Genomic DNA, 27,165 nt, shown 5'->3' on the forward strand with positions numbered 1-27,165 from the left:
CTCTGGGGAAGGGTCGGGGGAGTCCAGACCCACCCTCTACCCTGGACTCCAGCCCAGGGACCCTACAAGGACAAGAGGCAACTGGCAGGGCCTTCACCCCTGCCCCAGAGTGGTAGCCTCACCCTGGGCCACTTCGCCCACTGCTTCCCCGTGCTACCTTCTCGCTCTGCTCTTGCTCTTGCTCTTTGCTCTGTGCTCCTCCGGTGCGCCTTCCAAACCTTCCCCTGCTACCCGATGGGCAGCCTTTTACAGGGAGCAGAGGGCCCATCTGACCACTGAGGGCCTGGGCCTAGACAGGGAACAGAAACGCTCTCTCCTCCAGGCTGCAGGGATGCCGTGGGGATCCCACCTGGGGAGCCCGCGGGTGGGAGGTGAGGTGCTGGGGGTGGGCAGCCTTTGGCTGCTTCAGGACCCCCTGGGGCTGTCTTTTGGCCCCTTTCTGGGCCAGCTTCTCTTCCCTGCCTTAGGCAGGCTGCTTTCTTCTCCCCCCACACCACCCCCCCAGCTAGTTTCTTCTGGGCCTGCTGCGTGGGTGGTGTGTGGGGGTCTCCTGCTGCCCTGCCTCTTGGTGGGGAGGGGGTACCCCCCTTCCATCTTCTGGGGGGGGACTCTGCTGGCCCTCTGCTCGGGCCCACCTCTCCATCCACTGGCTGCTGCATCCTCACTGCTCCGGAGGAGGTGAGGGGCTTTCTTGGGCAGCAGCTGGGCTTCCCCCACAGCTTGCTGTGGAGTGGCTGGGGGGAGTGAGTTTGGGTGGGGCCCCTCCCCACTGGGGCTCCAGAGGGGAGGCTGCATAGTTGGGGGTGGGGTGTTAGCCACCGCCCCCACTCCATACCCAGCTGCCGCCGGGGCCCTCCCCATCTGGGTCCCACCCTAACCACCTGCCCCTTCCTCCTTCCTGCACCTGTGGGGCTCTGCAGTGGCTGCTGTGGGCCCACCCTCAGGCACCCATGGGCACACTCCTCCCCCAACCCCCCCTTTGGTTGGCTTCACCACCCTTCCATCTTGCCCCCCCCTTTTTGTGCCCACGTTTCCCCCCCTTTTCTTTCTGTTAGGTGCCTGAGCCCCTCCCCTTCCACTCACTCACACCCCCACTTACACATATCGTACCCCCCACACACACATCCCAGCGCAGTCGCAGGAGCCACTTACCACCCTGTGCTGGGAGTTGTGGCCCCCTTGCACCTCCCTTTCCTCCCTCCCTCCTCCTGCCCCGCCCCCACCTGACCAGGTCCTCAGCTTGGCTGGTGGGGGAGGGGCAGACACTTCCTCCCACCCCCTCCTGCATTTCTCCCCTCCCCCGCTCTTTCCTAGAGGTCCCCGCCCTCAATAAATCCCCTTCGCCCTATACCCCTCATCATGGCCACCGTGCCCACTGGGGGGAGTCGCCCGGTGACACCTCCCTTCCCCCCCTTCACTGGTCTTCCTCCCACCTCTCAAATGGCAGCCCCCTCATCCAGGGCTGCCGGGGTCCTCGCCATCTCGTCGGCTGAGGGTGCGGGCGTAGGCTCTGGGGCTCCTGCCACCCCGGCTGAGGCACCCTCCAGCGACCCCACCCCAAACCCAACCCCCCGAAGGGGTAGGAAGGGCCAGGGGAAAAAGAAAGGCAAAGAGCTCAGCCCGGAAGGCCAAACCTCCCATGGTGGAGGCTCTTACCCCTGCTGCTGCAACATCCAGCGCAGCTCCCCCTTCTCCCTGCCCCACTGTTCCCACCACCGCACCTGGGGGCTCCAATTCTTCGGCCCCCAGGTTGTACGCCCAGGTGGTGGCCACTGCCTTGCACCCTGCTCCCTCCGCCTCCTCCAGGACTTCCACCCCCAATGGTCGCGGCCCCTTCCCCGCGCTCACCAGGAGGCACGGAGCCCGCTGCCTCCTGGTGGCTGCCTCGCCCCACGTGGAGACCTACGTGTGGGCGTTGGCACGGGTGGTGGGGCCCGCGGCCGTGGTGACGGCCTCCCGGATGTTCGGGAAGATTGTCGTCTTCCTGGCTTCAGAGGTCACTGCCCAGGAGGCAGTAGAGAGGGGCTTGGTGGTCGGGGGCGTTCATGTGCCCCTGGAGCCGCTCGAAGACCTGGGCAGGTGGGTGGCCTTCTCTTCTGTCCCACCCTTCCTCCCCAACTCCGCCCTTCTGCCTTTTCTTACCGCCCTGGGCTGGTCTCTGTCGGTCCTGAGCCCCCTCCCCGTAGGCTGCAAGGACCCCACCCTCCGGCATGTGCTTTCTTTCTGCTGGCAGGCCCATGTCCAACTGCCGCCGGCAGCAGCACCGGGCAAGGTAGCCCAGGAGGGGGCTATACTGGTGCCCTATCAAGGGGCCCAGTACCGGGTCTTTTATACTCTGGAGGATGTGCAGTGCTTCGTGTGCCGGGTGGTGGGGCCCGTCCAGAGGGATTGCCCCCTGGCCCGGCACGAAGAGGAGCCCGGGACCTCCTCCAACCTTGGGGGTGCCAGCCATGAGACCGGCGGCACCCCGACCGTGACAGGCCCTGGGACCGCCCCTCCTCCTCTCACCCCAGACAGATCCATCGCTGCTTGGGCTTTGGAGGGCACCTGATCGCATGGTGCCAGGCAGGAAGAAGCGGGCACCGGTGCCCAAGCGGGCACAAGAGGCAGGGCCAGCAGCACAACCTGGGCAGGGCCCACCCCAGGGTGGGCCGTCCCTTCTCCCTACTGTCTCAGCCCCTTTCCCTCCCTCCCTTCTTGCTGCCTCAGCCCCCGGCCCTTCCTCCTCTGCCGCCCAGCCCCCTCCTCGGAGGACTGGGTGCTGGTTGGGGGAAAAAGAAAAAAAAGGAGTGTGCGCGCCCAGCACCCCACCCCGTCGGAGGACACGGTGGAGGTGCCCCTCAAAGCACCTAAAAGGGCCGCTAGCCCCAGCCCACCTTCTGAAGCCCCGGCCACTGACCACCTGCTGGGGGTGATTGAGGCTGCTGTGGCGGCCGTAAAGGACACCACCCCTTCTGCCCTGGAGCCGGAGCCTCCAAAAGTGGAGACGGCCTCCGTTGTCTGCTTACCCTCCTCCGACACCCCTCCGGCCTCTGCCCAGCTCGCTGCTGCAGAGCATCCGGAGGAGGTGAGCCTCAGCCTTGCCCTACTGTCGCAGGAGATCGAGGCCCTAGATCTCACCCCAGCGTCCCTGGGCACAGACGGCCTTCTACGGGAGGCCTGAAGGCCATCCGTCTACTCCCCACTCCCCTCGCTCCCCTTCTCCCCGCCCACCAGCACCCCTCTAACTGCCACCCCTCCCTGCTCTGGGACGTTGCAGGGTGTGCCCCCCCAATTGGGGTTGACCTGCCAGCGGGGGGCGGTCAGCCCCAGACACCCCAGGAGAACTAGTGTTCCCCTTATGCCTCCCTTCCCCTCTTGGATGTGAGGACTCCAACACTATCCCCCGGCCCCGTTGGTGCCCACCGCCGAGTGCGTGGGGACCTTGCCCTTAACCCCAACTCCTCTTCCACAGCCTGTGGAAGTCCCCCCTCCTGACATCCCCTCCGCTCCCGGCCTGGCCCCTGCTCCTACCCTGGCTCCCCGCTCCACTCCCACCCCTACTCCCCCTCTAATCAATGTTCCACCCTAGAAACCATAACCCTCTCCCGTCCAGATCCCCCCCTCCTCCTCTGGGCTTACCCCTACCAGATTACATAACCACCCTTGGATTTGCTCTCTGGCTTCACATCTATTGATACTTACCATGAGTGACAAAGGGTTCGTCTATCTATCTATCTATCTATCTATCTATCTATCCCCATACACTGTATCTATCTATCTAGCCCCATATACTGTATCTATCTATCTATCCATCTATCCCCGTACACCATATCTATCTATCTATCTATCCTCACCCTCGCAAGTTTACACAGTGTTGCTCGCGCGTGTAAGTCAGGTAAGGTTTATTTTCCTTGTTCGGAAGACGTAGGTGGTTTCTGTCAATGATTGCAGTTTTGGAAGACAAGGGAGAGAAGAAGTTTGCCGTAATAAAGGCGTGAGAGTAAGCCATCGAGTTGCTCTGTGTTCCTCATTCTTGTTTGCTTGCAATGTTGGCACGGGGTTCGGTGTGTGTGTGCCGGGGTGGTCATGGTAGGAGGTGGGGGTGAAGACCAGGTGTGAGGTCAGGCAAGGGTGGCTGGCAGTGGAGTGAGGGCAGGGGGTGGAGGGCTCAGAGCAGAGGGTTCGGTGTGTGTAGCGGGAGGTTCGGTCAGAAGATGCGGGTGGCACATCATGGAGCTCAGGAAAGGGGGCTGTCGGTCTCAGGGGGTTACCAGGGACAGCTGCAGAGATGAAGGTGGAGCTGGTCCCTGAGGGGTCGGGGTTGTGCTGCTCAGTCCTGGCCTCTCCTCGGGATCCATGGCTCCTGCCCCAGCAGCTCTGGGGAGGAGGGCTGGACAGGCTGGCTCCTGCAGCCCCGGCCTCAGCTCCTGGGGGAAGTGCTTTTCACAGTCCGGAGGTGGCTGGGCTCTGGGGAGGCCATGGCTCTGGGCCCAGCCTCAGGATGAGCCAGGCTGGGAGGACAACCTCAGCCCTGTCAGGGATTTTTCATCCCTCGGGCATAATCGTCCCCGTGGGCCAGGGGAAACAAGCCTTCGGCCTTTAAATATCATTACAGGGGCAGGTAGACTCTAAAATGTACATAGGCTGCCAGTTAGCAGCCCCCTGTAACGGTCACTCTGTGTCAGTTGGTTTTACCGGTAACCTGAACTCACAGACATTTCAAAATCATGGATTTGAAATCCAGGCTCCTCATTGGACAAAGGTGAGGTAGCTTCTAGAGGAGGACCTGTTTGAAAGCAGGACCTTCAGAATGTTCATATGTAAATAGTCTCATGAATAATGTATGAGATCAGGGAATATAAGGCAGCGCCCCACAGAGTTCAGGGCACTTGGTACCAGCTGCCTCTGAGGTGAAGACTTTTCGAAGAGCTCCCGCCTTTTCGAAGAGCTCCTGAAACAATTCCACCTCCGCCCAGCAGGGTCCGCCCTGCTGAGGCACTCGCTGTATCACTGACACAAAAAGAGCTAAGGCAGCAGCTCTGAGGTAAATTGGGCGGGAGGCGAACTGGCCTCACCCCTAGGGTGAGGTACTGCGCTCCTGCCTGTTAGCACCCAGAGCCTGCCATCCCTGCGGCACCCTCGACCCCGCCGCCGACAAGCAGCTCAAAGGTGGATCTGGTGTGTGATGAACTGGCCTTACCCTTAGGGTGAGGTACTGCGCACACACCAGCTGAAGCCTAGAGCCTGCCACCTTCGCGGCACCTACGCTCCAGCCGCCCGCCATCTTGATTCTTCTTCACTGGACTGGACCTTGACCAAACTGGACTTGGACACGTAAACTTATTTTACTTTTATACCTAGGAATTTGGGACCCTCTACGAGGGAGCGGAGGGTGGCTCCTCTGTTGTTCCCTTGCCTGATGAGGGGAGGGAAGTACCCAAGGACTCGACCATCTGCGGCCGGGTCTGAACATCCCAGGCAGGGATTATCACTGCAGCCAAATACCGGCACATTTAGTTAATAATTGAGGCTCATTCTTAAGGCTTAAGTTGTTATAGTTACGTTACTCTTAATGTTATAAAGTATAAGTTTTAACTAACCTTTTCCCCTTTATCCTTTCCCCTTATCCTTGCTCACCCCCACTCTATACACTGCAGGAGAAGGCACTGCCTCCCTGCCTCCCTACCTGTTTATCCTACCTAGTGATCTGGGAAGAGCACAAGCCTCCCAGGAACACTCGTTGGGCCCATTAAGAGGGTACCGGGGACCCCTACAAAATAAAGGGACAGTCCTGACTGGCTCTCAGGTACCAACCCCTAGGGTCGAGCTAGCAACCCGACCCCGCACGGAGGTGGGGTTTAGCACCCCCACCCCGGCTCTGTAAGGAAACAGCAGGGACCTTCTAAAAACCTAATAACCCTCATCCCTATAAACCTCTCCCCCTCCTCTTTTATCCCAATAATCAAATCCTTTTTATTTTGCGGAAAAATAAAAACCAGTTCAAGACTTAAGACCAAGCTGTCAAATGGATACTGTTATGAATGTACGTATTATTAGAGTATAAGAGAGTTACATTTAAAGAGTTGTTACTTGTTATAGATTTAATCCTGTTGTGTTTTTTTAATAAAGCTTGTAGTTACTTTGTTTAAACCAGTCCACCCTTGTCCTAGTCTCACTGTTCCTGCTAGCCACTCCCTTCCAGGAGGCTCGGGGCGGAGTCCAGGCGCTCACCTGTGTGGGCATTATCCGGGCTGGGTTTTGCAGCAGGGTTTTGGTTTGGGTCCCAGCGTCCAACACAAAGGGAGTCTGCTCCCTTGTTCAGGGACTCATTATAATATTCTTAATTACTTTCCCATCCAGAGAGTCCCGTCAAGCCCCACCAGCTCCAGTGCAGGGGTCTGTGGGAGCCAGGCCTGGGCTGCTGAACTGGACCTGACCCTGGGGTGGGCTGGAAGTCACAGGCACAGCTCCGGGGGGAGGGGGTGGCCCCAGGTTCAGAGTGGGAGAGGAGAAGGATGGGCCTTGGGGGCTTGGGCTGGTCCACAGCGCCGGGCCCAGCAGCAGGTGAGCTGGGGAGGCCAGGCCCAGCCCTAGCTCTGGGGTGTGGGGCCGGGCTGGACCATGATGCTGCCTGCCCGTCGGGGATCTGGGAGGAAGGTGCTGTGGGGCCGAGGTGGGGGAGCTATCGGCCCAGCCCTGAGGTGAGCTGGGGGGCCAGCCCCAGCCCCAGCTGTGCAGGTGGGGAGCTGGCCACAGCTTCAGGGTGGGGTGGCCATGGCTGGGCCAGGCTCTGGGGTGAGCTGAGAGTGGGAATGAGGCACCAAGGGGACCAGGACCAGGCCACAGCTCCAGACCCAGTCCTAGGGTGAGGGGGTCCAGCTGCATCTCAGGATGGGGGGCTGGTGCCTGCCAGAGCTGGCAGGTGGGCCATGGGCCAGCCTACAGCACTGGGCCTGGCCCCAGGGTGAGCTGGGGGGAGGGGACCATGGGGGTCATCCGCCACATCAGGTTGGGGGGATCATTAGGGTCAGGGCTGAGCTCCAGCTCTGGGCCTGGCCCTGCTGCAGGGGGAGCTCTGGGGGGGAGGGGGTGTCATTCTGGCCAGCCCCAGCTCTTGGGGAAGTGCTGTGAGCTGTCACCCCCGAATGTCCCAGCTTTCCCTCCCCCATCAGAGCTGTGAGCTGTCACCCCCGAATGTCCCAGCATCCCCTCCCCATCAGAGCTGTGAGCTGTCACCCCCGAATGTCTATATATAAAATCATGAATGGTGTGGAGAAAGTGAATATAGAAAAATTATTTACCTTTTCCCATAATACAAGAACTAGGGGACACCAAATGAAATTGATGGGTAGTAGGTTCAAAACTAATAAAAGGAAATTTTTCTTCACACAGCGCACAGTCAACCTGTGGAACTCCTTGCCTGAGGAGGCTGTGAAGGCCAGGACTCTATTAGGGTTTAAAAAAGAGCTTGATAAATTTTTGCAGGTCAGGTCCATAAATGGCTATTAGCCAGGGATAAAGTATGGTGCCCTAGCCTTCATAACAAGGGCAGGAGATGGATGGCAGGAGATAAATCACTTGTCTTCTGTTCTCCTTCTCTGGGGCACCTGGCATTGGCCACCGTCGGCAGATGGGATGCTGGGCTTGATGGACCTTTGGTCTGACCCAGTATGGCCATTCTTATGTTCTTATGTTCTTATGTTCTTAATGTCCCAGCATCCCCTCCCCCATCAGGGCTGTGAGCTGCCCCCCACTCTCCCACCATCCCCTCCCACATCAGAGCTGTGAGGTGTCCCCCCTTCTCCCAGCATCTCCTCCCCCATCAGGGCTGTGACCTGCCCCCCCCACTCTCCCAGCATCCCCTCCCCCATCAGAGCTGTGAGCTGCCCCCCCCCCAGCATCCCCTCCCCATCAGAGCTGTGAGCTGTCACCCCCGAATGTCCCAGCTTCCCCTCCCCCATCAGGGCTGTGAGGTGTCCCCGCTTCTCCCAGCATCTCCTCCCCCATCAGAGCTGTGAGCTGCCCCCCCACTCTCCCAGCTTCCCCTCCCCATCAGAGCTGTGAGCTGCCCCCCCACTCTCCCACCATCCCCTCCCCCATCACAGCTCTGAGCTGCCCCCCCACTTTCCCAGCTTCCCCTCCCCCATCACAGCTGTGAGCTGCCCCCAACTTTCCCAGCTTCCCCTCCCCCATCAGGGCTGTGAGCTGCCCCCTCCCTCCCTGCAGTTCCCTGCAGCTGGGGCCAAGGCCACCCCCACCAGAGCTGTTGCAGTGGACCTGCCCCTAGGAAACTCGCACCTGGGCCCTCGGGAGCTCAGTGCGGGAGCCTCCACAGGCTGAGCTCAGAGCCAGCTGGCGCCCAGCTATGGCTGCAGAGGAGGCTCATTTGTTCTCTGTGTAAGGGGCTTGGTGCCGCTCCCTGGGACAGTGAACTGCACCCAGCACGTGGGAGGGTCACACTGGTGGGGATCAGGACTGACCTCCTCAACCCTCCCTGGGCGTTCAGGCTGGGTTCCAGCCCTGGCTGCATGGCTGCCACCGCCCCCCCCCCACACACAGCAGGGGCTGGGACCGGGGCTGGGCTCTGCACTGTGGCCCTCTGCCTCACCTCGCTGGGGCTGTGCCCAACCCTGCCAGGCCTCAACGTCCCTCAGGAGAGGTACCAGCAACAGCTGTAGGGGCAGAGCTGCCATGGGGGGTGGGAGTGGGGAGTCCCACCACAGGGCCAGCTCTGGGGGAGCAGTCTTGGCCCCAGCTTCAAGGTGCTCTTGGGGGCCAGGGCTGGAGTCCAGGAGGGGGCAGGGAAGACAGGCTGGGCCATGGCCACTGGGGGAAGGGCTTGGGCCCACGGCACCAGCACCTGCTTTTGGGAGCTCTGGAGAGGGGAGTGGGATGGGGACAGGCTGCAGTCTCAGCTGGGAGGATGGGGAGCTGAGTATCTTGTGCCCAGCCTGGGGAGAGCTGGGGGGGCAGGGTGGTCTGCTGGGATGGGAGGTAGCAAGGGCGGGATAGAGATAGATAGATCCACCGAGTGTTGAGTTTGAAGTATGTTGTCCCTCCTGTCTGTGGCCCTCCCTTTCCACGTTCTGGAAAACCCTCAGATTTTAGGCACTTATTCTTTCCTGGCACGACCAAACCCCGAGCTTGGTGTCAGTTAGGATAATTTGGTGGTCCTAGCTCTTAAGGTTTATGAGGAGTTCTTGTACAAATGGACTCACAGAGACGTCGACATACGGAGTCACTGATCGACACACAGACACGCACATAATATATACGGGTATTTAGGAACAAAGGCGTTTAGTTAATTACAGGCTGAGTGAGGAATAGAAGATTTACATTTGGTGTTTATCCTGTGAGGGCAGAGAAGTTGGCAGACAAGCAAAGAGTGCTGTTTCTCATTCTAGTAGTATAGAAATGTATTTGATGAGCTAAATATACAAATATGTGCCATTTCCAGGGGCATTTGGTGCAATACTGTTACACAATGGCAGAAAATCTAGTAGTTCACTAGCTGTGTGCAAAGATGCTCTTCTCTACAGCTCTCCGGAAGGCTCCCTTCACCTCTTTGTTCCTCAGAGTGTATATTATGGGGTTCCGCACTGGGCAGACAATTGTGTTCAGCAGGGAAATCATTTGATCACTCTCCAGGCTGGAGCTGGACTTGGGCAGCAGGTAGGTGATGAGGGTCGTTCCATAGAACACAGTCACCACAGTGAGGTGGGAAGAGCATGTGGAGAAGGCTTTTTGCCTTTCCTCCGCTGACGGCAGCTTGAGGATGGTGGAGAAAATGCAGATGTAGGACAGGAGGATCAACAAGAAAGGGCCCAGGATGAACACAACTGACACAGTATATACCATAATCTCATTTTTGGAGGTGTCGGCGCATGCCATCTTCAACATTGGTGGGATGTCACAGAAGAAGTGGTGGATGCGGTTGGAGCCACAGAAGGGCAGGCTAAAGATCCACGTGGTCTGAGCTACTTCCACTGAGATGCCGATGAAGCACACACAAGCTGTGCACATACCAGACCACGCATGACGGTTGTGTAGTGCAGGGCGTGACATATGGCCACATAGCGGTCGTAGGCCATGGCTGCGAGGAGGCAGCATTCCGTAAGGTCCATGATGGTGATGACGTACATCTGGGCTGCACAGCCTGCAATGGAAATGGTCTTTTCCTCCACCAGGAGATGAATCAGCAGCTGAGGGACCATACTCACAGTGAAGCAGATTTCCAAGAATGACAGATTCACCAGGAAGAAATACATGGGTGTGTGGAGGGAGGGAGATATTTTTATAAGCAGGATAACCAGCAGGTTCCCCAACAGGGTGGCCAAGTAGATGATCAGAAGCACCAGAAAGAGAAGGATTTGCAGCTTGTTCAGATATGAAAACCCCACCAGGATGAACACATCGGAGATTGTCTCATTCCTATCAGGGATTCTCACAGAACAGGTCATCTGTAGGGATGACAGAAAAGACTTTTCCTTCTTTCTTTCTTTCTTTCTTTGGGAATCTCAAGCTAAAGCCATTTTCCACAAACAGAATTTCTCAAGGAGTAAAAAAAAAAAGTGATCTTACTTATTTCTCAGTCACCAGAACAGTTCTGTCCTCACAACTTCCATGAGTGAGGGTTGCTCACACAAGTAAACTCCTGAGCCCAATATGCCTGAAGCCCTTTGACAAACGAGAAGCACCATGAATGTTGAGAACAACTGGATGTTTTTGCTTTTTGTACTGCAACACTCTTCCTTAGCATTAAAGAATATAAATAATTTCTGCCTTTACTGAAGAAGCTTCCAGAACACATTAGTTCCTCTCAATATACACAAAAGGACACTGGGCCATTTCTTTATCTGGAGTAAATCTTAACAGCTCAGTGAGCAGAAGTAGAGCTGTGCTGAGTAGCACGATATGCAGGTCCTTGTTCTACCGCCTGGCTGGACAGAAATCTGCAAAAAGGAAGAGTCTCCAATGTAGAAGACATTTTCCATGAATGTTTGACTTCACAGCTCCTTGACAAGGCACTTCATAAGATTCGAAGTGACAGAGTTGAAATACAAATGAGAATTAACACACCTCACACTTTGCAGACCATTAGCACCTTCACCATGGGGCTCTGAAAAGCAACACATGAAATCACACTGGGCTACAACATGGGAAATTGGGAGAGACCGAGAGAAGAGTCTGAGGTTGCGCATTCAGTGAACTTCCAGAAATGGAAGTTAAGGTCTCCTGATATCTCAAACTCTGTCACGACCAAAGCACCTTTTTCCAGGAAATTGCATACTCTCTACACACAAAAACGCACACACAGAGGAAACTGCTTACCCCACCACCCCTTTGCACCCGTTATGGGGGCTAGCGTGCGCGCACACCCCCACCCACCCACAGAATCACAGAGAGAAATCTAAAACCAAAAACCTAAGGAGTGTCAGGTGGAGCACTGTGCTAAGTGCCCTGCCGAGAAAACCCTAAAAGGAAAACCAATGATATGCTCCAAATACAGACCCCTGGAGAGGCAGTGGGAATTCTCTCTCTCTGTTAAGAGCTACTTCAGGGAACCTAATGGACATTTGTCAGGGTTTCCATCAGCATGCTGATGGCAGCAAATGCAGAACTGGCTGGGAAAGGGAATTTCGATCACGCAGCAAACTCCCGTGTACCAATATTTACTTTCACAGGGAATTGGTAGGAAAAGTGGAAAGAGCAACAGATGTAATTCCAGTGTGGAAGACCTCGTGTGAAATGAAGTGGGAAATTGAAAAACTTCCAGCCGCGTCTGGAAAACATCAATAGAGTTGGACTCGTTGGTGCTGACGGCATTTTGATACGTAGCTGGGCTGACATTGGGAACAGCTTCAACTAAATGCAGCAATTCACTCACCACTAGCAATAAGGTCCGTACAGGGTTTTTTTGTCACTGGCAGTGGAGTGATATTGTCAATCATTTACTCTTATGGGAAGAGATCAGGCAGAGCCCACCCGGCCGACAATATTCAGATCCAAGCACAACACACACCTTGAGAAATACATTTTGATTCACTGGACGCTGATGAGGTCTGGGGAACAAAGGGGAGTAAAGACGAGAGACAGGAGAAAACAATCATCACCACCAACACAACAAAACTATTGGCTGGAATCTGGGGATGTCTGGTGCTCACCCGTCACTCTGGTGGGCACAACAGGAGTCCTGGGCCAGAACTTCACCTCGTGCAAATAGCACCTTGGGGATGAAGTTAACCTTTTATCCTCACCAATGAGTGTTAGATTCACTAAATGCTGATGGACAGATCCAGAGAGCAGGAGCTCAAATGGTACAGGAGAAGGCAGACCGCCAGGTGGATTTGAACACAAAGATAGATGTGAACACAGTAACACAACTCTTGTGCTCAGACACACACTGAGGTTCTCTGTGCACGGACAGAAAATTCCAAGGAAAATACCAGTGACTTGTGTTTGCTCCAGTTCCAGAGTGGGAGAAAACGCCGATGGACACTGGTGACTTCGCGGCTTGTGGATTCAATGACCTTGTGCAGCCTGTGCAGTTGCATCTCCTGGCCGCACACTGCACCTTTGAGGAAAACTGGTGTTTTTATGTTATATTCACTGGGTTCTAGGGCCAATTCCCCAGTGGAAAGTTCCTGTAATGAATCTCGCAGGAAGAGTAACAGAGCCTCAGACAAACACAAGTCATCAGGCCCATCATTCTATGGGGATTCGATCTTCATCTCCGTGTGCGTTTCCCAATGAAGATCACCCTGGGATTTACTGGCTGGGGTGAATTGTGCGACACCGTTTCTGACGAGAAGGAGGAACGATCTGTGCGATACAACACAACACACAGAGTCAGTAGCCGAGGCCAGAACAACACTCAGGGCTCCTGACCCCCAGATGCTCAGACTGTGGGCCCCTCTCTTGTCTCAGGGCCATGATGAGAACCCAGGAGCTCCGACTTCCAGTCCCACCTGCTCTAACCATTACACCCCATTCTTCTGCCAGAGATGAGACCAGACCCCAGGAGTCCTCACTCCCAGACCCCACTGCCCTCTCCATGGCTCCTATTTCCCTTCTGGAGGAGCAGACTCAAAGCCCAGAGCCGTCGGAGCGATGGGTCCCTTTGGTTCCAGTCAGTTTGCAGCAAGACCAGAATCAAGGTGAGCTCCCAGAGTATTCAGACAAACGCTGGGAGCTGGTGGGTCTCGGGAGCCATGTGCTGCAGTCAGAGAGGTGGTGGGTGTGACGGGATATTCCGTGTGGTGAATGAAAATGTGCCAGTGATGGGGACATGACACAGCTGAGGTCCGCTGTAGGCAGGGTGGGTCAGGTGAGGTGTCAATGGGCCAGCTGTGACTGGCTGAATACAATTATCCCCTGGGTACCAATGTGTCACTTTTGTAGCTGCCATCAGGACTATTGAGGTCTGTATCTGCAATGTCCAATGTGGTGCTGTGGGTCACACCCACTCCGGACCCTTAAGGGACAACAATGATGGAGGCCAAAGTGCTGGAGGCCCAGTGGGAAGAGACAACGAGCTGTGAAAGAGCTGAACCTTCCTGGGGAGGGCTGGGTCAGCCCAAGCAGAATGGCTGCCGAGCCATGTGACCTGTCACCTGACACTGGAACCCATCTTGATTTCTGTCATTTCCCAGGAGAATCTGGGAGGGGCCAAACCCTGACACAAAGAGCTCCCGCCTCGTGCACACCCAATTGCAGAGTGAGGAAACCCTGGTCAGCTGCTTTCCCTGGCAGCCCCACCTAGCATAGCTGTTGGGAAGAACTCAGGCCAAAGAGGTGGAAGGAACTGGCCCAGGCTGGGTGTGCATCAAGCCTGTGAATGAGACAATTAGACCCAAGAATAGGGGGAGATTTTACAGGCTATTATTTTCTTTAGGTCGTAGAGCTGAGTTGGTGCGTTTGTTGATATTGCTCAGTTACCTACTTTGTTCTGTCTGCTGCCTGTCGTGAGCACATAAATCCGATCTCCTTTTCTACATGTATATTTAGAGAGTGCGTCTGTCTGACTGTGCTACGTCTGTTCAAGAACTCCTCTTAAACTGTACGAGCTGTGCAGCTTCTCTCACCCTGACTGAAAGTAGGGTCAGGGCTTAGACATGCCTGGACATGGGCCAGTAGGCAAAATCCCAGGATTCCCCACACTATGGAAGGGAGGGGCACCTAGAAGAGGGACAACACACGTCAGACTCAGCACTGACCCAGCGAGTCTGCAGACTGACCCCTAGATCGGGACACCCTGGTCTATGCCCACAGCTCAGCTCAAGGTCTGACCCACAACCAAACACCAGCCCAAGAGCCCACGGCCCCCTCTCTCCCCACAGAGCTGAGGCCTGGCCCCCTGGCTCACACCAGGGCTGTGCCCAGCCTAGCTGCCCAGTTCCAGGCCCCACAGTCCCCCCACCCCTGAACAGGGGCTCGGACCAGCCCCCCAGAAACTGAGGCTGAGGTCATCCCTCCACCCTTGACTCACCCTGGGCCTGGGCCCAGTGTCGTGGCCGACCCCCACATGCACCAAGGAGCACGGCCGCCCTGTGACCTGTGACAAGGGTCCTCACAACCAGGAGCTAAGGCTGGGGCTGCCGAAGCCAGCCCAGCCCAGCCCCCCTCCCCAGAGACGCCAGCAGCTAGAACCGTGGCATGGACACCACCGGAGGAGACACCAGAGGTGGTTGGCAGAGCCCTGAACCCCCTCCATGGACTGGCTCAACCTTCGATGCCGTGAACATCCCTGGTAACCCCCGAGACCCCCCACCCCCCCAGCCTAACCTCCGCTGCTCTGCACCCCCATCCTCTGGCTGGACCCCCCTCCCACACACACTGAACCCTCTGCCCTGAGCTCTCCCCTGATCCCATCACTCCAGTTGCTGCCCCCAGTGGTGAGTCTGAGGTTTGTTGTCCCTCCTCTCAGTGCCCCTTCCCATGTCCTGGAAACTCTTCAGCTTTCAGGCACTTCCCGTTTTCCTGGCACAACCAAACCTTGACCCTGGTTTAAGTTAGGGTGAGTGGAAGCTGCATATGCCGTATGGTGGTCCGAGCTCTTACTGCTTTGGAGGATTCTTGTACAAATGGGCTCACAGAGACATAGACAGATGGACTCAAACACAGACAGACAGACATTATATGCATGCGTCAGGAGCAAGGGCATTCGGTTATTGAAAGGTCGGGATAGAAGACTTAAACCTGATATTTATGACACGTGAACAGTGATGCTGGCAGACAAGCAAACTATTTCTCATTCCAGGAATATTTACATGTTTTATTATATAATTACACAAATATGTTCCTTATACACAGGTACGTGGTGCCACATTGATGTACATTGGAGGCAAGTCTCATAGTTCTATGAATGTTGAACACACCTGTTATTTGGCAGATATGATATAAATATGTACAGTGCTCCTCAGACACAGCGATCAGCAGGGGACATTTTCTGGTGTGCTCTTACTCAGAAGGGATGATCAAAATGATCCCTCAGGACTTTGTACTCAGTGAGTCTGTGCTCTGCGCTGTGGTGTGCTGGCCTTGGCCTCTGCCACTGTGCAAATGCCATGGAAGTGAAGCTCCATTTCCCAGAGATGTCGCGTGACCTGCTCAGGTCAGGCCCGGAAAGGTCGAGCAGCGCTTTCCATAGGAAGCTGTTGGTAAGTGCTGAGGGAAGTTGTTTCTAATCAGGCCAGAGGAATGAGTTCAAGAGGAAATAAAACAAAAGAAAACAAAACTGCACTATCTCTAAGCAGACGCTACATGTGAGTGGGAGCGCAGGAGCAGGAGAAACCTAAATGGGCTTTGCTGTAGGACGGGTTGGAATTGTTAAGTTTCAACAAACCGAGGAGAATATTTACCTTCAATATTTCTCATTCTGAGCTTTGTTTTTGTTTTGTTTTCACACTTTAAATTTTGGGTTGTTAAGTAAAGACACAGCGTGACTTGAATATTCTCATTTGATTTTTCAGTGTAGTTGAAATCCAGTCCAAAAGTTCAATCAAATGTTCATGAAGAATGAGATATTTCATATTTTTATTCTGAAACAACATTTTCACATTTTTCTGATAGGCTGAGAACAGGGTTTTCAAATCACAAATGTCAGTTTAAAAAGGGAGACACATTGTGGAAAATTCAGCAAAATGTTTATGACGTTCCTTTAATCCTCCAATTTGGCCTTACTCGACTTTTCTTTCTCTAATTTCTCAGGCGGTATGAAAGAGGCTTTTCTCCACTGCTCTTCTCAAGGCTCCCTTCACCTCTTTGTTCCTCAGAGTGTATATTATGGGGTTCAGCATCGGTGCAACAATTGTGTTCAACAGAGAAATCACTTGATAGCTCTCCAGGCTGGCACTGGACTTGGGCATCAGGAAGGTGATAATGGCCGTTCCATAGAGCAAAGTCACCACCATGAGGTGGGAGGAGCAGGTGGAGAAGACTTTACTCCTTCCCTCTGCGGATGGCAGCTTGAGGATGGTGGAGACAATGTGGACGTAGGACAGGACTATTAACAGGAAAGGGCCCAGAATGAACACAACTGTCACTGTGAGGCCTACAACCACATTCTTTGATGTGTCGGCACATGCCATCTCCAAAACTGGTGGGAAGTTGCAGAAGAAGTGGTGGATGCGGTTGGAGCCACAGAAGGGCAGGCTGAAGGTCCATGTGGTCTGAGCGATTTCTACCGAGATGCTGATGAACCACGAAGCACCTGCAAGCAGAGCACTCACCCGGCTGCTCATGATGGTTGTGTAGTGCAGGGGGTGACGTATGGCCACATAGCGGTCGTAGGCCATGACTGCGAGGAGGCAGCATTCTGTCATGCCCATGGTGGTGATGACGCACATCTGGGCTGCACAACCCACAATGGAGATGGTTTTTTCTTCGACCAGGAGGTGAACCAGCAGCTGAGGGACCATACTTGTAGTGAAGCAGATATCCAAGAAAGACAGGTTCACCAGGAAGAAATACATGGGAGTGTGGAGGGAGGGGTTCAGCTTTATCAGCAGGATAACTAGCAGGTTCCACATCAGGGTGGCCAAATAGATGACCAAAAGCAGCAGAAAGAGAAGGATTTGCAGCTTGTTAAGATACGAAAACCCGACCAAGATAAGGACGTCGGAGATGGTCTGGTTCTCATCAGGGGTTCTTGCAGAACGGGTCACCTGTAGGGGTGACAAAGGAAGACACTCTAAAGCTGAGTTTGGTAAATACCAAACGTGTGGCTGTTAATCTGACAGTTCGTACTGATTTCCAGTGCATTGCAAAGCTTCTGGACTCAACCTCCCACAGTTCTGTACGTGAGTGAGTAACTGGGGCCAATCATCATCACACACAAACTGGTGTTTCTGTTTTGATGTTAATCAAGCTATGTCAGTGCAGATCAGCTGGAGAAATGGCCACTTGCACCTCAGCAGAAGGACAGTTCATTTAAAGCAGAGGAGGAGCTGATAAATTAGCTCTAAAGGAGCTACATCCACTTATCCCAGGAAAGAGTACAGGCCAGTCTCCAATATCCTGTTTGAATGCACAGTTCTTTGCTCTCTCAAGAGAATTTCAGGAAGGGATTTTCCCTCTTTCTTTCTTTCTTTCTTACTCCACAGCCTCATCACCAAATAAGGTTTCTGAAATGAGAGTAAATTCTCATCTCACTCCTGCCTTAATCACAAAGATGGTTCTGTAATGCAAGTATTCCCATGGTAATTACAACTCACATCAGTGAGGACAACTAATGAGAGCAAACTGGTGCTTCGGAGCCCAGCATGTCTGAAGCCGTTGAAGAATGAGTGTCATGATGAATGGTGAAAACAACAGGAAATCTTGGTCTTCTGGATACATTGCGTTATTATCCTTCCCAAAATATTAGTGAATGATTCGAATCCTTCCTACCTCATAGCAGCATCCTCAAGGCATTGGTTTGTCTCAGTATTAAATTAAATTAAATTAAATTAAGACCTAGTGCTGGTTCCTTAGCTGGTGTAAATTTTAACTGTCTCATGGGAATAAAAGATTCTATCCTTATTCACACCAGTTGTGTGTCTTTCTCCCATCACTTTCCTATAAACATTTTGCAAGAAAGAAGAGCCTAGAATATCAGAGATGGTTTGCACAGACGTTTTATTTCAAGGTTATTTGTTGAGAAGGAACTTCATAATACCTGGTGTGCCAGTGAAGTGACAGAGTTGAAATAAAAAGGAGCAGTAATGAATGTCAGATTTTGCATATCCTCAGCACCTCCAGTATGGGACTGTCAATGCTGCTCATGCATTAGCGGTGACTTACTCAGCAGTAAGCTGGGAATGACACTGAGATGCCCTAGCAAACAGGAGCAGCTAACAGGAAGTTTGGCGAGGGACTTCTCCAGGTGAGGCAGTGATTATGGAACCCTCCATGGAACTGGTTGTCTGGAGTGTTTGTGTTTGGGGGCTGTACTTATCGCTCGCCTGAAAGATCCCATGTGCTAAGCTTGTTTGTCCAGAGGTCCAGCTGCTGAGCTTGCTTGTTTGAAGGACCATGTGCTGAAACTAACAGCCTGCAAGGCAAGGCTGAGAGGTTCTCAACCAGGCTTTGATACCTCAACCTTTTCATTCCCGTCATGGCGTCATCTGGGAGCACGGCCATTGAGGAAGGCCAGGCTCTGAGAAACCCACTCCCAAACAAGCAGAGGAGCTAACGAACAGGAGCAGCTGAGAGGGATTTTGGCAAAGAGGTTTTCAGGAGGATTTTGAAGTGAGATAGAAACATTCAGCTTCCTTTAAACTAAACTATTCCCCAAACCACCTGATTTAAAAAGCCCTGTCAAGAAGCTAATTCGCGCTAAGAGTAGAACGGGAACGCAGGCAGAAGCCGGACAGCAGAGTGGGGGCTATCCCATTGATTGCACCTACTGGAGTATGTCTGATTACCTGCCCCGTGGACAAGTGGTGTGCGTGTGCATTCGGGGCCAGGAGCTCCTGGCCCTCAGGGACCACATACAGACTTTGGAGGCCAGGGTGGCTGAACTGGAGGTGCTCAGGGAAGCAGAGAGGCACATGGATGAGACTTGCTGGGATACTGTATAAAGGCCCCACCTCTATTCAGGCAGCCCCAGTGTTCTGCTAAGGAGAGTGAAAGTCTCCAGGAAGGAAAACATCCAACTGGACCAGAGGGAAACGATCCCATAGGTGGGACTCTCCTTACAGATGATGCTGTGGGGTTCTCTCGCATTGAGGACACCTTCCTGGGGGTTGCAAATCTCTCAAGAAATCTAAAAAGATTTTTGTGTTATGCTGGAGCAGAAGTTAATCGTTGTGCTACATGTAGATAGCAGTGACCTAGGGAGGGGCCCTGGTGGCCGAATTTAGGCTGCCAAGAAAGACACTGAAATCCTGGACCCAAATTATCATGTTCTGTGAAATGCTTCCAGTTTTACATGCAGGGCGAGTTAGACAGGCAGGGTCTCACTGCCTGGATGACATGATGGTGTGTGGGGGGGGGGCGTTAGATTCATTAGGACCTGGGAAATCTTTTGAGGAAGTGGGAGCCTATAGAGCTGGGATGGGCACCTCCTAAACCCAAATGCAACCAGATTGCTGGCACTTAACATTAAAAAGGTTGTGGAGCAGTTTTTAAGCGAAGGGCTGAGGGAAAGCGAACAGGTGCGGAGGAGCACACGAATAGGACAGAGAGTTCCCTTGGGGAGGGTCTATTCATAGATACTCACCATGTCCTGGTGAACTGGAGAGGGTGGAAGGCGATAAAATTCGGGTAAGATCAGATTCGAAACAGTCAAATGGAAAAGTGTCCATTCAGTCACACCAGGAAACGGCAGACAGCTAAGCAGGGACACGCTTTTCCAACGCTTGCAATAAAGTAAAAATCCGTGTCAGCGGCAGCTGAGCGATATTGTCACAGCTCTGCAAGGCCTCCCAACACCCCGCTGAGGCACAGGACAGCAGACGCACAAGGAAGGGGCCGATGCTACGTGGGGAGAGGGGTGAGGTACATTTTCCTAAAGGAGACCTGCACTGAACATCTGCACCCAGCTGTGGAGCCTTTGCCATGGTGGGTTCCTAACAATCCCCTGTCTGACTAGGAGAGACCAGACTGAGCCCACGTGACTGACAGGGGACAGATCCACACACAGGACCCACCTCAAAACACAACATTTCCCCTCAGAGTGACTGGATGTGGGGGGTTGGGGGCCAGAGGAGAGCGGAGAAGAGAGAAGAGAGAAGCCATAAACACCAGCACCGCCCCACATGGAACAACAAGGACAACAAAATCACGGACGGGTGACGAGCACGTCTGGGGCTCACGTCTCACTGGGGGGGGACAATGGAATGATGAGGTCAGAACGTCACCTCCTCTTCAATAGCAGAACGATATCTGAGTCACAATCGCGATCTGACCCGCGAGTATTCAACGAGCTAAATCAGTGCAGTACGTTCAGAGAACAACAGGTCAATTGTTAAACTAAGAGAGAGAGAGAGAGAGAGAGAGACTGCCAGGTGGGTCTGATTGAATTGAACAGAGATAGATAGATAGATAGATAGATAGATACAGTGTATGGGGATAGATAGATAGATACGGTGTATGGGGATGGATAGATAGATAGATACGATGTATGGGGATAGATGGATAGATAGATATGGTGTATGGGGATAGATAGATAGATAGATAGATACGGTGTATGGGGATAGATAGATGAATAGATAGATATGGTGTATGGAGATAGATAGATAGATAGATAGATGGAGAGATGTGAACACACAGACACACAACCTATGTGCTCAGACACACAAAGCTTCCCTCCCTATGTCTGGATAATTCAAACAAAGGAACTAGTCACATCATTTTGTGCCAATTTCAGACCCTAGCACAATGCCAATGGACTCCAGTGGGAGAACGTCTGGGGGCTTCACTCACTCATTTATAGCTTGTGTTGCTTAAGAAGAGTTGTCCCATCACGGAGGTGCTGGCGTTGTCTGCTCTGAAGGAAACAGAGGGGTTTTTATTTCACTTGTAGGCTTCTGGGACCAAATCCCCTGTGGAAATTTCTTGTCATATTCCTCCGGGGAAGAACAACACTGCCTCAGCCTGCACCAAAACAGACTTCATGATGTCGGTTGTTTCATAGGAAATCATAACAACATCCTCGTCATCATGTCTGTTTTCTAGTTGAAAATAATCAGAGGTTCACTAACTGGAAAGTTGTTTTATGCATTTTGTCTGACATGTGGAAATGTTTGTCCAAGGCAAGGCCCAGGACTCCAGGTCCTGGATGCCCAGACTGTGGGCCCCACTCTTTTCTCAGAGCCACGATGAGAACTCAGGAGCTCTGACTCCCAGTTCCACCTACTCTAACCATTACACCCCACTGCCCTGCCGGAGCTGGGAACAGACCCCAGGAGCCCGTGCTCCCAGACCCCAAGGCCCTCACTGTTGGTCTCAAGTTAAATAAAGGGGTTTTTTTTCTCTTTTTTTTGGAAAACTTTTTTGGTTTCTGTAAACGATAGAAAACAAGGGAGAAAAGACGGTTGCAATAATAAACACCTGAAAGAATCCATCGAGTTTCCCTGTGTTCCTCCTTGTTTGCTTGAAATGTGGGTGCAGGGAATGGGGTGTGTGTGTAGGGGACTGTGGTTGGGGGTGGGAGTGGTGAAGTCACAGCAGGGTTTTGGTGTGGAGAGCTCAGACCGGGGTGGAGGGCTCAGGCAGAAGGTTTGATGTGTGGTGGGGGTCCAGCCAGAGGATGGGGGTGGCAGAGCAGGGGTGGTAGGTGAGGAGGTTGGGCGCTCTCAGGGGGTTTACCAGGGGCAGCCACAGTGGAGCTGGTCCATGGGTGGGTCCGGGCTGAGCTGCTCGGCCCTGGCATCTCCTCAGGTGGCGGTGTCCAAGCTGTGGCTCCTGATACCAGTGTCTCTGGGGAGGAGGGCTGGGCCCAGCTGGTATCTGCAGCCCCAGCCTCAGCTCCTGGAGGGGAGGCGCCTTTTCACAGTCCAGGCAGGCTGGGCTCCTTGGTGGGGTGTGGGGGGCAGGCCATGGTGCTGGGCACCGCCCTGGGGTGAACCAGGCTCAGCTCAACTCTGCCCCAGTTTTGGGCTGGGGGCCCATGGGGGCCAGGACTCAGCTGCAGAGATGGGTCCAACCCTGGGGTGAGCTGGGAGCCAGGTCCCAGCTCCGGGGTCCAGCCATAGCTTCAGGGCTGGGGGGCAGCTGCAGGGGGGGAGGGTGCTTTGAAGGGATTCAGCTGGCCATGGGCACTGAGCCTGGCCCCAGGGTGAGATGTAGGGGATCAGCCCCAGTCTCTGCTCTGGGGTTGGGGAGCAGTGGGGGCATGGCCTGGGTGACAGCCTGGCCCTGCTATGAGCTGGGGGAGGGCTAGTAGGAGGTTCCAGCTCTAAGGGGAGCCAGTGTAGCTCCAGGGGGTGTTTTGGGGTGAGGGCCCCATCCTGGGGTGAGCGGGGGGGCCCAGCTCCAGCTGTGAATGCCCTGGCCCTATTTCAGCGTGCGTGGGCCAGTCTCAGCATCGGAGTGGATAGGGGGGCTGTTAGGGTTGGGGCTGGGCTGCAGCCTGATTGGGGCAGAGGGGCAGAGATCCTGTGCCAGGCCCAGGAAGAGCTTAGGGGGCTGCCCGTGGTGCACAGAGGGGAGGAACTACTTCTACTGCTCTCTCTGCAGAGCGGCTGGTCCGGGCACTCGCTGCCCCAGTGCTGAGTCTGACGTGTCTCGTACCACTTCTCAGTGCCCCTCCCTTCCCCAGTGTGGGAGACCCGGGGATTCCAGGCACTTCCCACTCTCCAGGCACGGCCAAGCCCTGACCTTAGTTTAAGGCAGGGTCAGAGGAAGCTGCAGGCCAAGTTTTGTGGTCGTTGCTCTTCCAGTTTTAGAGGAGTGCTTGAACAGACAGACAGACAGACAGACACACGCTGGCATGTGAATTTTCTGGGTCATTATAGGGGCTCTTTTGCATACTTGGCTTCGTCTAATTCTTAACTCCCACCCCCCACCACCCCTCTCCTCTCTGATTTGCTCACCTTGATTATCTTTTTCTGATTTGTCCTCCTTGATTACTGTTTTTGGTTCTCTGTGCCTTAAATATTGAGTCTATTCTGGTCTGGCTAAGGTCTGAAGAACTGGGTCTGTCCCACGAAAGCTCATCACCTAATAAACTATTTTGTTAGCCTTTAAAGTGCTACTTTACTGCTTTTTTGTTATAAGATACGGAGTGCCAGCCCCCTTTTAATATTGTCCCTCTGTCTGCGAGCGACCCTCCCTCACTGCATCCACTCATTCCTTAGGGCTGTTTTGCAATACAGCAACTGGTTTCCCGTCACTCATCCTCTGCTGCCCTCTGCTGCCTGTTGCTGATTCATTTCACAGTCACAGTCAGTTACTTGATAATTCATTAGGTGATGAGCTTTCGTGGGACAGACCCGCTTCTTCAGACCATCCTTAGCCAGACCAGAACAGACTCAATATTTAAGGCACAGAGAACCAAAAACAGTAATCAAGGAGGGCAAATCAGAAAAAAATGATCAAGGTGAGCAAACCAGAGAGTAGAGGGGTATGGGCAGGGGGATGGTCAAGAATTAGATTAAGCCAAGTTTGTAAACAAGCCCCTATCCCATCCCGGTTCAAACCACATGTTAATGTGCGGAATTTGAATATAAAAGACAGCTCGGCTGTCTCCCTTTCAATAGTGGTGCAAAATTTTTTTTTCAGTAACACGCAAACTCTTAAGTCATTAACAGAATGGCCCATTCCTTTAAAATGTTGAGTAACCAGTTTGCGGATCTGGAGTGTTTTATGTCTGTTTTGTGCCCATTAACTCTTTGTCTAAGGGAGTTCGAAGTCTGTCCAACGTACAAAGCATTTGGGCATTGTTGGCACAGGATGGCAAATATGACGTTAGCTGAGGAACAAGAGAAAGTGCCCATGATTCTGTGAGTAACCCGGTTAGGTCCAGTGATGGTATTTCCAGAATGGATATGTGGACAAAGCTGGCAGTGGGCTTTGTTGTATGGAAAAGTTCCAGGACTGGTGTTCCTGGGGTATAGACCGTGGCTGTTGGTGAGAATCCTCATGAGGTTGGGAGGTGCCTGTACAAGAGAACAGGCCTATCACCCAGGGCCTTCTGGAGTGTGGCATCCTGATTAAGGATAGGTTGTAGGTCTTTAATAATTCGCTGCAGTGGTTTGAGTTGGGGGCTGTAGGTGATGACCAGTGGTGTTCTGTTCTTGGCTGTGTTGGGCCTGTCTTGGAGCAGCTGGTCTCTGGGTATTTGTCTGGCCCTGCTGTTTGTTTTTCATTTGTCCTGGTGGGTACCACACCAGTGGGTATCACTTTCCAGACCCCGAGCAATGGCGGGAACGCGCTCGGCAGGTTATGGGGGTTTGGCCGACCAGGCCCTCGTGGGTGTCGTCGGTGTTTGTGCTGTGCAGCCGCGCCCGGGGAGATTGCTCTGAAACGGCGCCTGCGTGTGGAGATAAAAGGGTTCCTTGGAACAGCGCTGGCTGGTGATGCATCTCTTTGCCCAGCGACGAGATCGGAGGCAGGTGAAAAATCGCTCAGGAGGTGCAGCAATGTGGCTTTTTTGTGTGGGGTTTGGAAAGTGCTGAGATCTCTCAGAAGCACCTGAAATTGCTCTGCTGGGCCTCTGTGCGCAGGACAAGGAGCAACGGGCTGAACCTGCAGCCTGGGAGGTTTAGGTCGGACATTAGGAAAAACTTCCCACCTGCCCGGGTGGTTAAACACTGGAATAAATTGCCCAGGGGCTGTGGAATCTCCATCCCTGGGGTTATTTCAGAGCAGGTTGGACACACCCCTGACAGGGACAGTCTGGAATGGTGCCTGGGCCTGCTGTGAGCACAGGGGTCGCACTCGATGACCTCTCGAGGTCCCTTCCAGTTTCGTTGTTCTGTGATTCAGTGAGTCGGACACTGTGATTGTGAGTCCGCACTGCCCGGCTCAGGCCAGCTGGCGCGCGTGTGTGTGCGGCACAGACTGCAGAGCTGTAACACTGCGGTTTGGGCACAGACGCTCAGGCTGGAGCCTTGCTCCAAACTCCCAGCCAGGGCTTTTTCCCACAACGCAGTCTGTGAGCCCCCTTGATGTGCAAGGTCAGGTCGATTCCCGCGGTCAGACCCACAAAAGTTGTAGAGGAGCTGACGGGTTCTCACCTGCGCTTCGGTGCCTGTGCCTTAGACGTGGCAACGTGGTTTCCTCCTCAGTGCAAAGGCGCCGAGGGAGTTTTCAGTCATGGCCGTGACTTCCTTTCCCACGGCCCATGGAGCCGGAATGTGAGGAGGCTCCTGATTCCCGCAGGCGCTGAAGACACGGGCAGGTGTCGAGATGGAGCAGGTCCCGCTTTTCCCTCATCCATGTGTGGAATACATTTTGTTAGGTGCACTAGGAAGGTGCAGATGTGCACCACCAATGGAAAGCCCTGCGGCTGGCTGCAGGCGCTCTGCTCAGCAGTGAGTGGCACTGGAATCCCTCCCAGGTGGCCGCCCAGGGGCCCAGCTCACAGGGAACGTGGGTGCCAGACACAGTTCTCCATTGGAGTCCAACCTGGGGCATTGGAAGCGATAGCAGCCTGTGTCTGCACATGTCTAGAAAGAAGCCTGGGAGGGGTGAAAGCAGAGACTTGGGCCCGTCTCACCCTGCGGCTCTGGCGCTAACTGCTTTGGCCTTTCACAGGTCTAGATGGACGCAATTCTCAGGAGAACCGATGGGAATTAGCTGCCAATATTTCAATGGGATTTTAGGCTCCTTTGACTATCCCAGCCTGGAGCGATGTCAGGGCCCAGCAGCTCCGATTCTGGACCAAGATGTCTGGGCCCCAGCTCCCAGCCATTGCCCCCAGAAAGCCATGTGGTGTGACTGCCTCTCCGGGGAGGTGCCATGGCACAGGGCTCTGCCAGGGAAGCAAGACTGGGGCTCAGAAGGGCTGGGTAATTACCCTGTCCCGGCGTGACCAGGGGCAAGTCATTTCCCCTCTGCTGGGCAGACGGGCCCCCACCCCAGCAGAGCCCAACTAAGGGGGTTTGGACTTGTGGGCCGGGCCCCAAACTTCCGGAATAGCAGGGGAGTGGCCCAGGGTCCCTGGGCCTGGACTAGGGTTACCATGTACAAAAGAGGCCCCCGGAACGGGCGCGTGTCTGTCTCAGTGTCTGCCCACGGGCTGGGCGTGAGTGTGTTAAGGCAGAGCCGGGACACTCACAGACACTCACACGGACACACTCCTTCCCCGGGGCGGCGGGGGGCTCTTTTTTAAAGGGCAAAATATGGTAACGCCCCCCCCCGGTTCCTGTGCCAGCCGGCTCAGTGGGTGTGGGAGTCCCTACAAGCATCGAATCAGCCCAGCCAGCTTTTACGTTCCCTTTCTCAAGAGCCTGGCGAAGGGAATCAGACGAGAGTGGAGAGAAGGTGCGATGGGCTCAGGGGTCCCCAGGCTCTGCACCCCGTCCGCAGGCAGGAGTGACTCTCACTCGGCAGCAGAACAGCGGGTTTATTAGCCAACAGGACACAGCGTCGTACAGAGGAGTCAGTGCAGCCGGCAGGGACAGCCAGTCCCATCCATGTTGGGGAGAGGAGGCCCCGAGGGGCCCCCGGAGCCGGGGTCTGGCCCCCTCCTTTGTCTCTGTTTCTCCCTGCCCAGACTCACAGCTTCCAACTCCCAATTCAACCCCCTCAGGCTCCACCTCCCCCTTTGTCTGCAGCCAGAGGTGTCACCTGGTCACCACGGTTACCCTCAGCAGGAGCCCCCCAGCCCTCGTGAGCCGCCTCCCCACACATACCCCCACGACGTCACAGAAGGTGAGACCAGGTGGACAAGGGTCCCACAAAGCGCTTGAGGATTTTATTTCAGCTTCTCCCTTGGAAATTCAGGTCCTTGACAGGCCATTGCCTTGTCCCTGCACTGTCTTCCCACCCCCAATGTCCCCTCCGGCCTCTTCTCCACACCCAGCGGGCAATGGCCCCTGCGCAGTGCTGAGTCTCCGGTGCACAGAGGTTCCTGCACGACTCTCTCTTGCAACCCAGGTGCAAAGATGAAATGGTCCCTCAGCTGGGCATCCTGGTGCCCAGAGACAAGTGGCACCATCCCGAGAGGAGCTACTGCCCAGTGACGTCTGCCTGTTTTCCCAGCCCCCACAGCCCTCCTCATGGCCAGAGGCAGAAGCAAAACCTTCCCTTTCC

The 27,165-nt window shown here is 54.3% G+C and overlaps 1 protein-coding gene and 1 pseudogene across 1 annotated transcript; both read right to left on the reverse strand.

Moving 5' to 3' along the window:
• Positions 1 to 9,489: 9,489 nt before the first annotated feature.
• On the reverse strand, positions 9,490 to 10,442 carry LOC142004914 (olfactory receptor 10A4-like; annotated as a pseudogene).
• A 5,745-nt stretch (positions 10,443 to 16,187) lies between these two features.
• Positions 16,188 to 18,579, reverse strand: LOC142004915 (olfactory receptor 10A4-like). The gene is made up of 3 exons (XM_074982595.1): positions 18,557 to 18,579; positions 17,697 to 17,748; positions 16,188 to 17,147 (listed from the first exon to the last, which is right to left on the reverse strand). Exons 1-3 carry the CDS (start codon positions 18,577 to 18,579, stop codon positions 16,188 to 16,190), a joined length of 1,035 nt encoding a protein of 344 aa, XP_074838696.1.
• Between the last annotated feature and the right edge of the window lie 8,586 nt (positions 18,580 to 27,165).

The sequence above is a fragment of the Carettochelys insculpta genome, chromosome 32 (assembly GCF_033958435.1).
Source record: "Carettochelys insculpta isolate YL-2023 chromosome 32, ASM3395843v1, whole genome shotgun sequence".
Taxonomy (NCBI): domain Eukaryota; kingdom Metazoa; phylum Chordata; order Testudines; family Carettochelyidae; genus Carettochelys; species Carettochelys insculpta.

Coding starts and splice junctions, on each gene's coding strand:
- LOC142004915 (XM_074982595.1), bottom strand. CDS start 18,579: ATGACGGGAATGAAAAGGTTGAG. Junction 17,749..18,556: donor ACGGGAATGAAAAGGTTGAG/GTATCAAAGCCT, acceptor CAACGGCTTCAG/ACATGCTGGGCTCCGAAGCA. Junction 17,148..17,696: donor CATTAGTTGTCCTCACTGAT/GTGAGTTGTAAT, acceptor TCACCCCTACAG/GTGACCCGTTCTGCAAGAAC.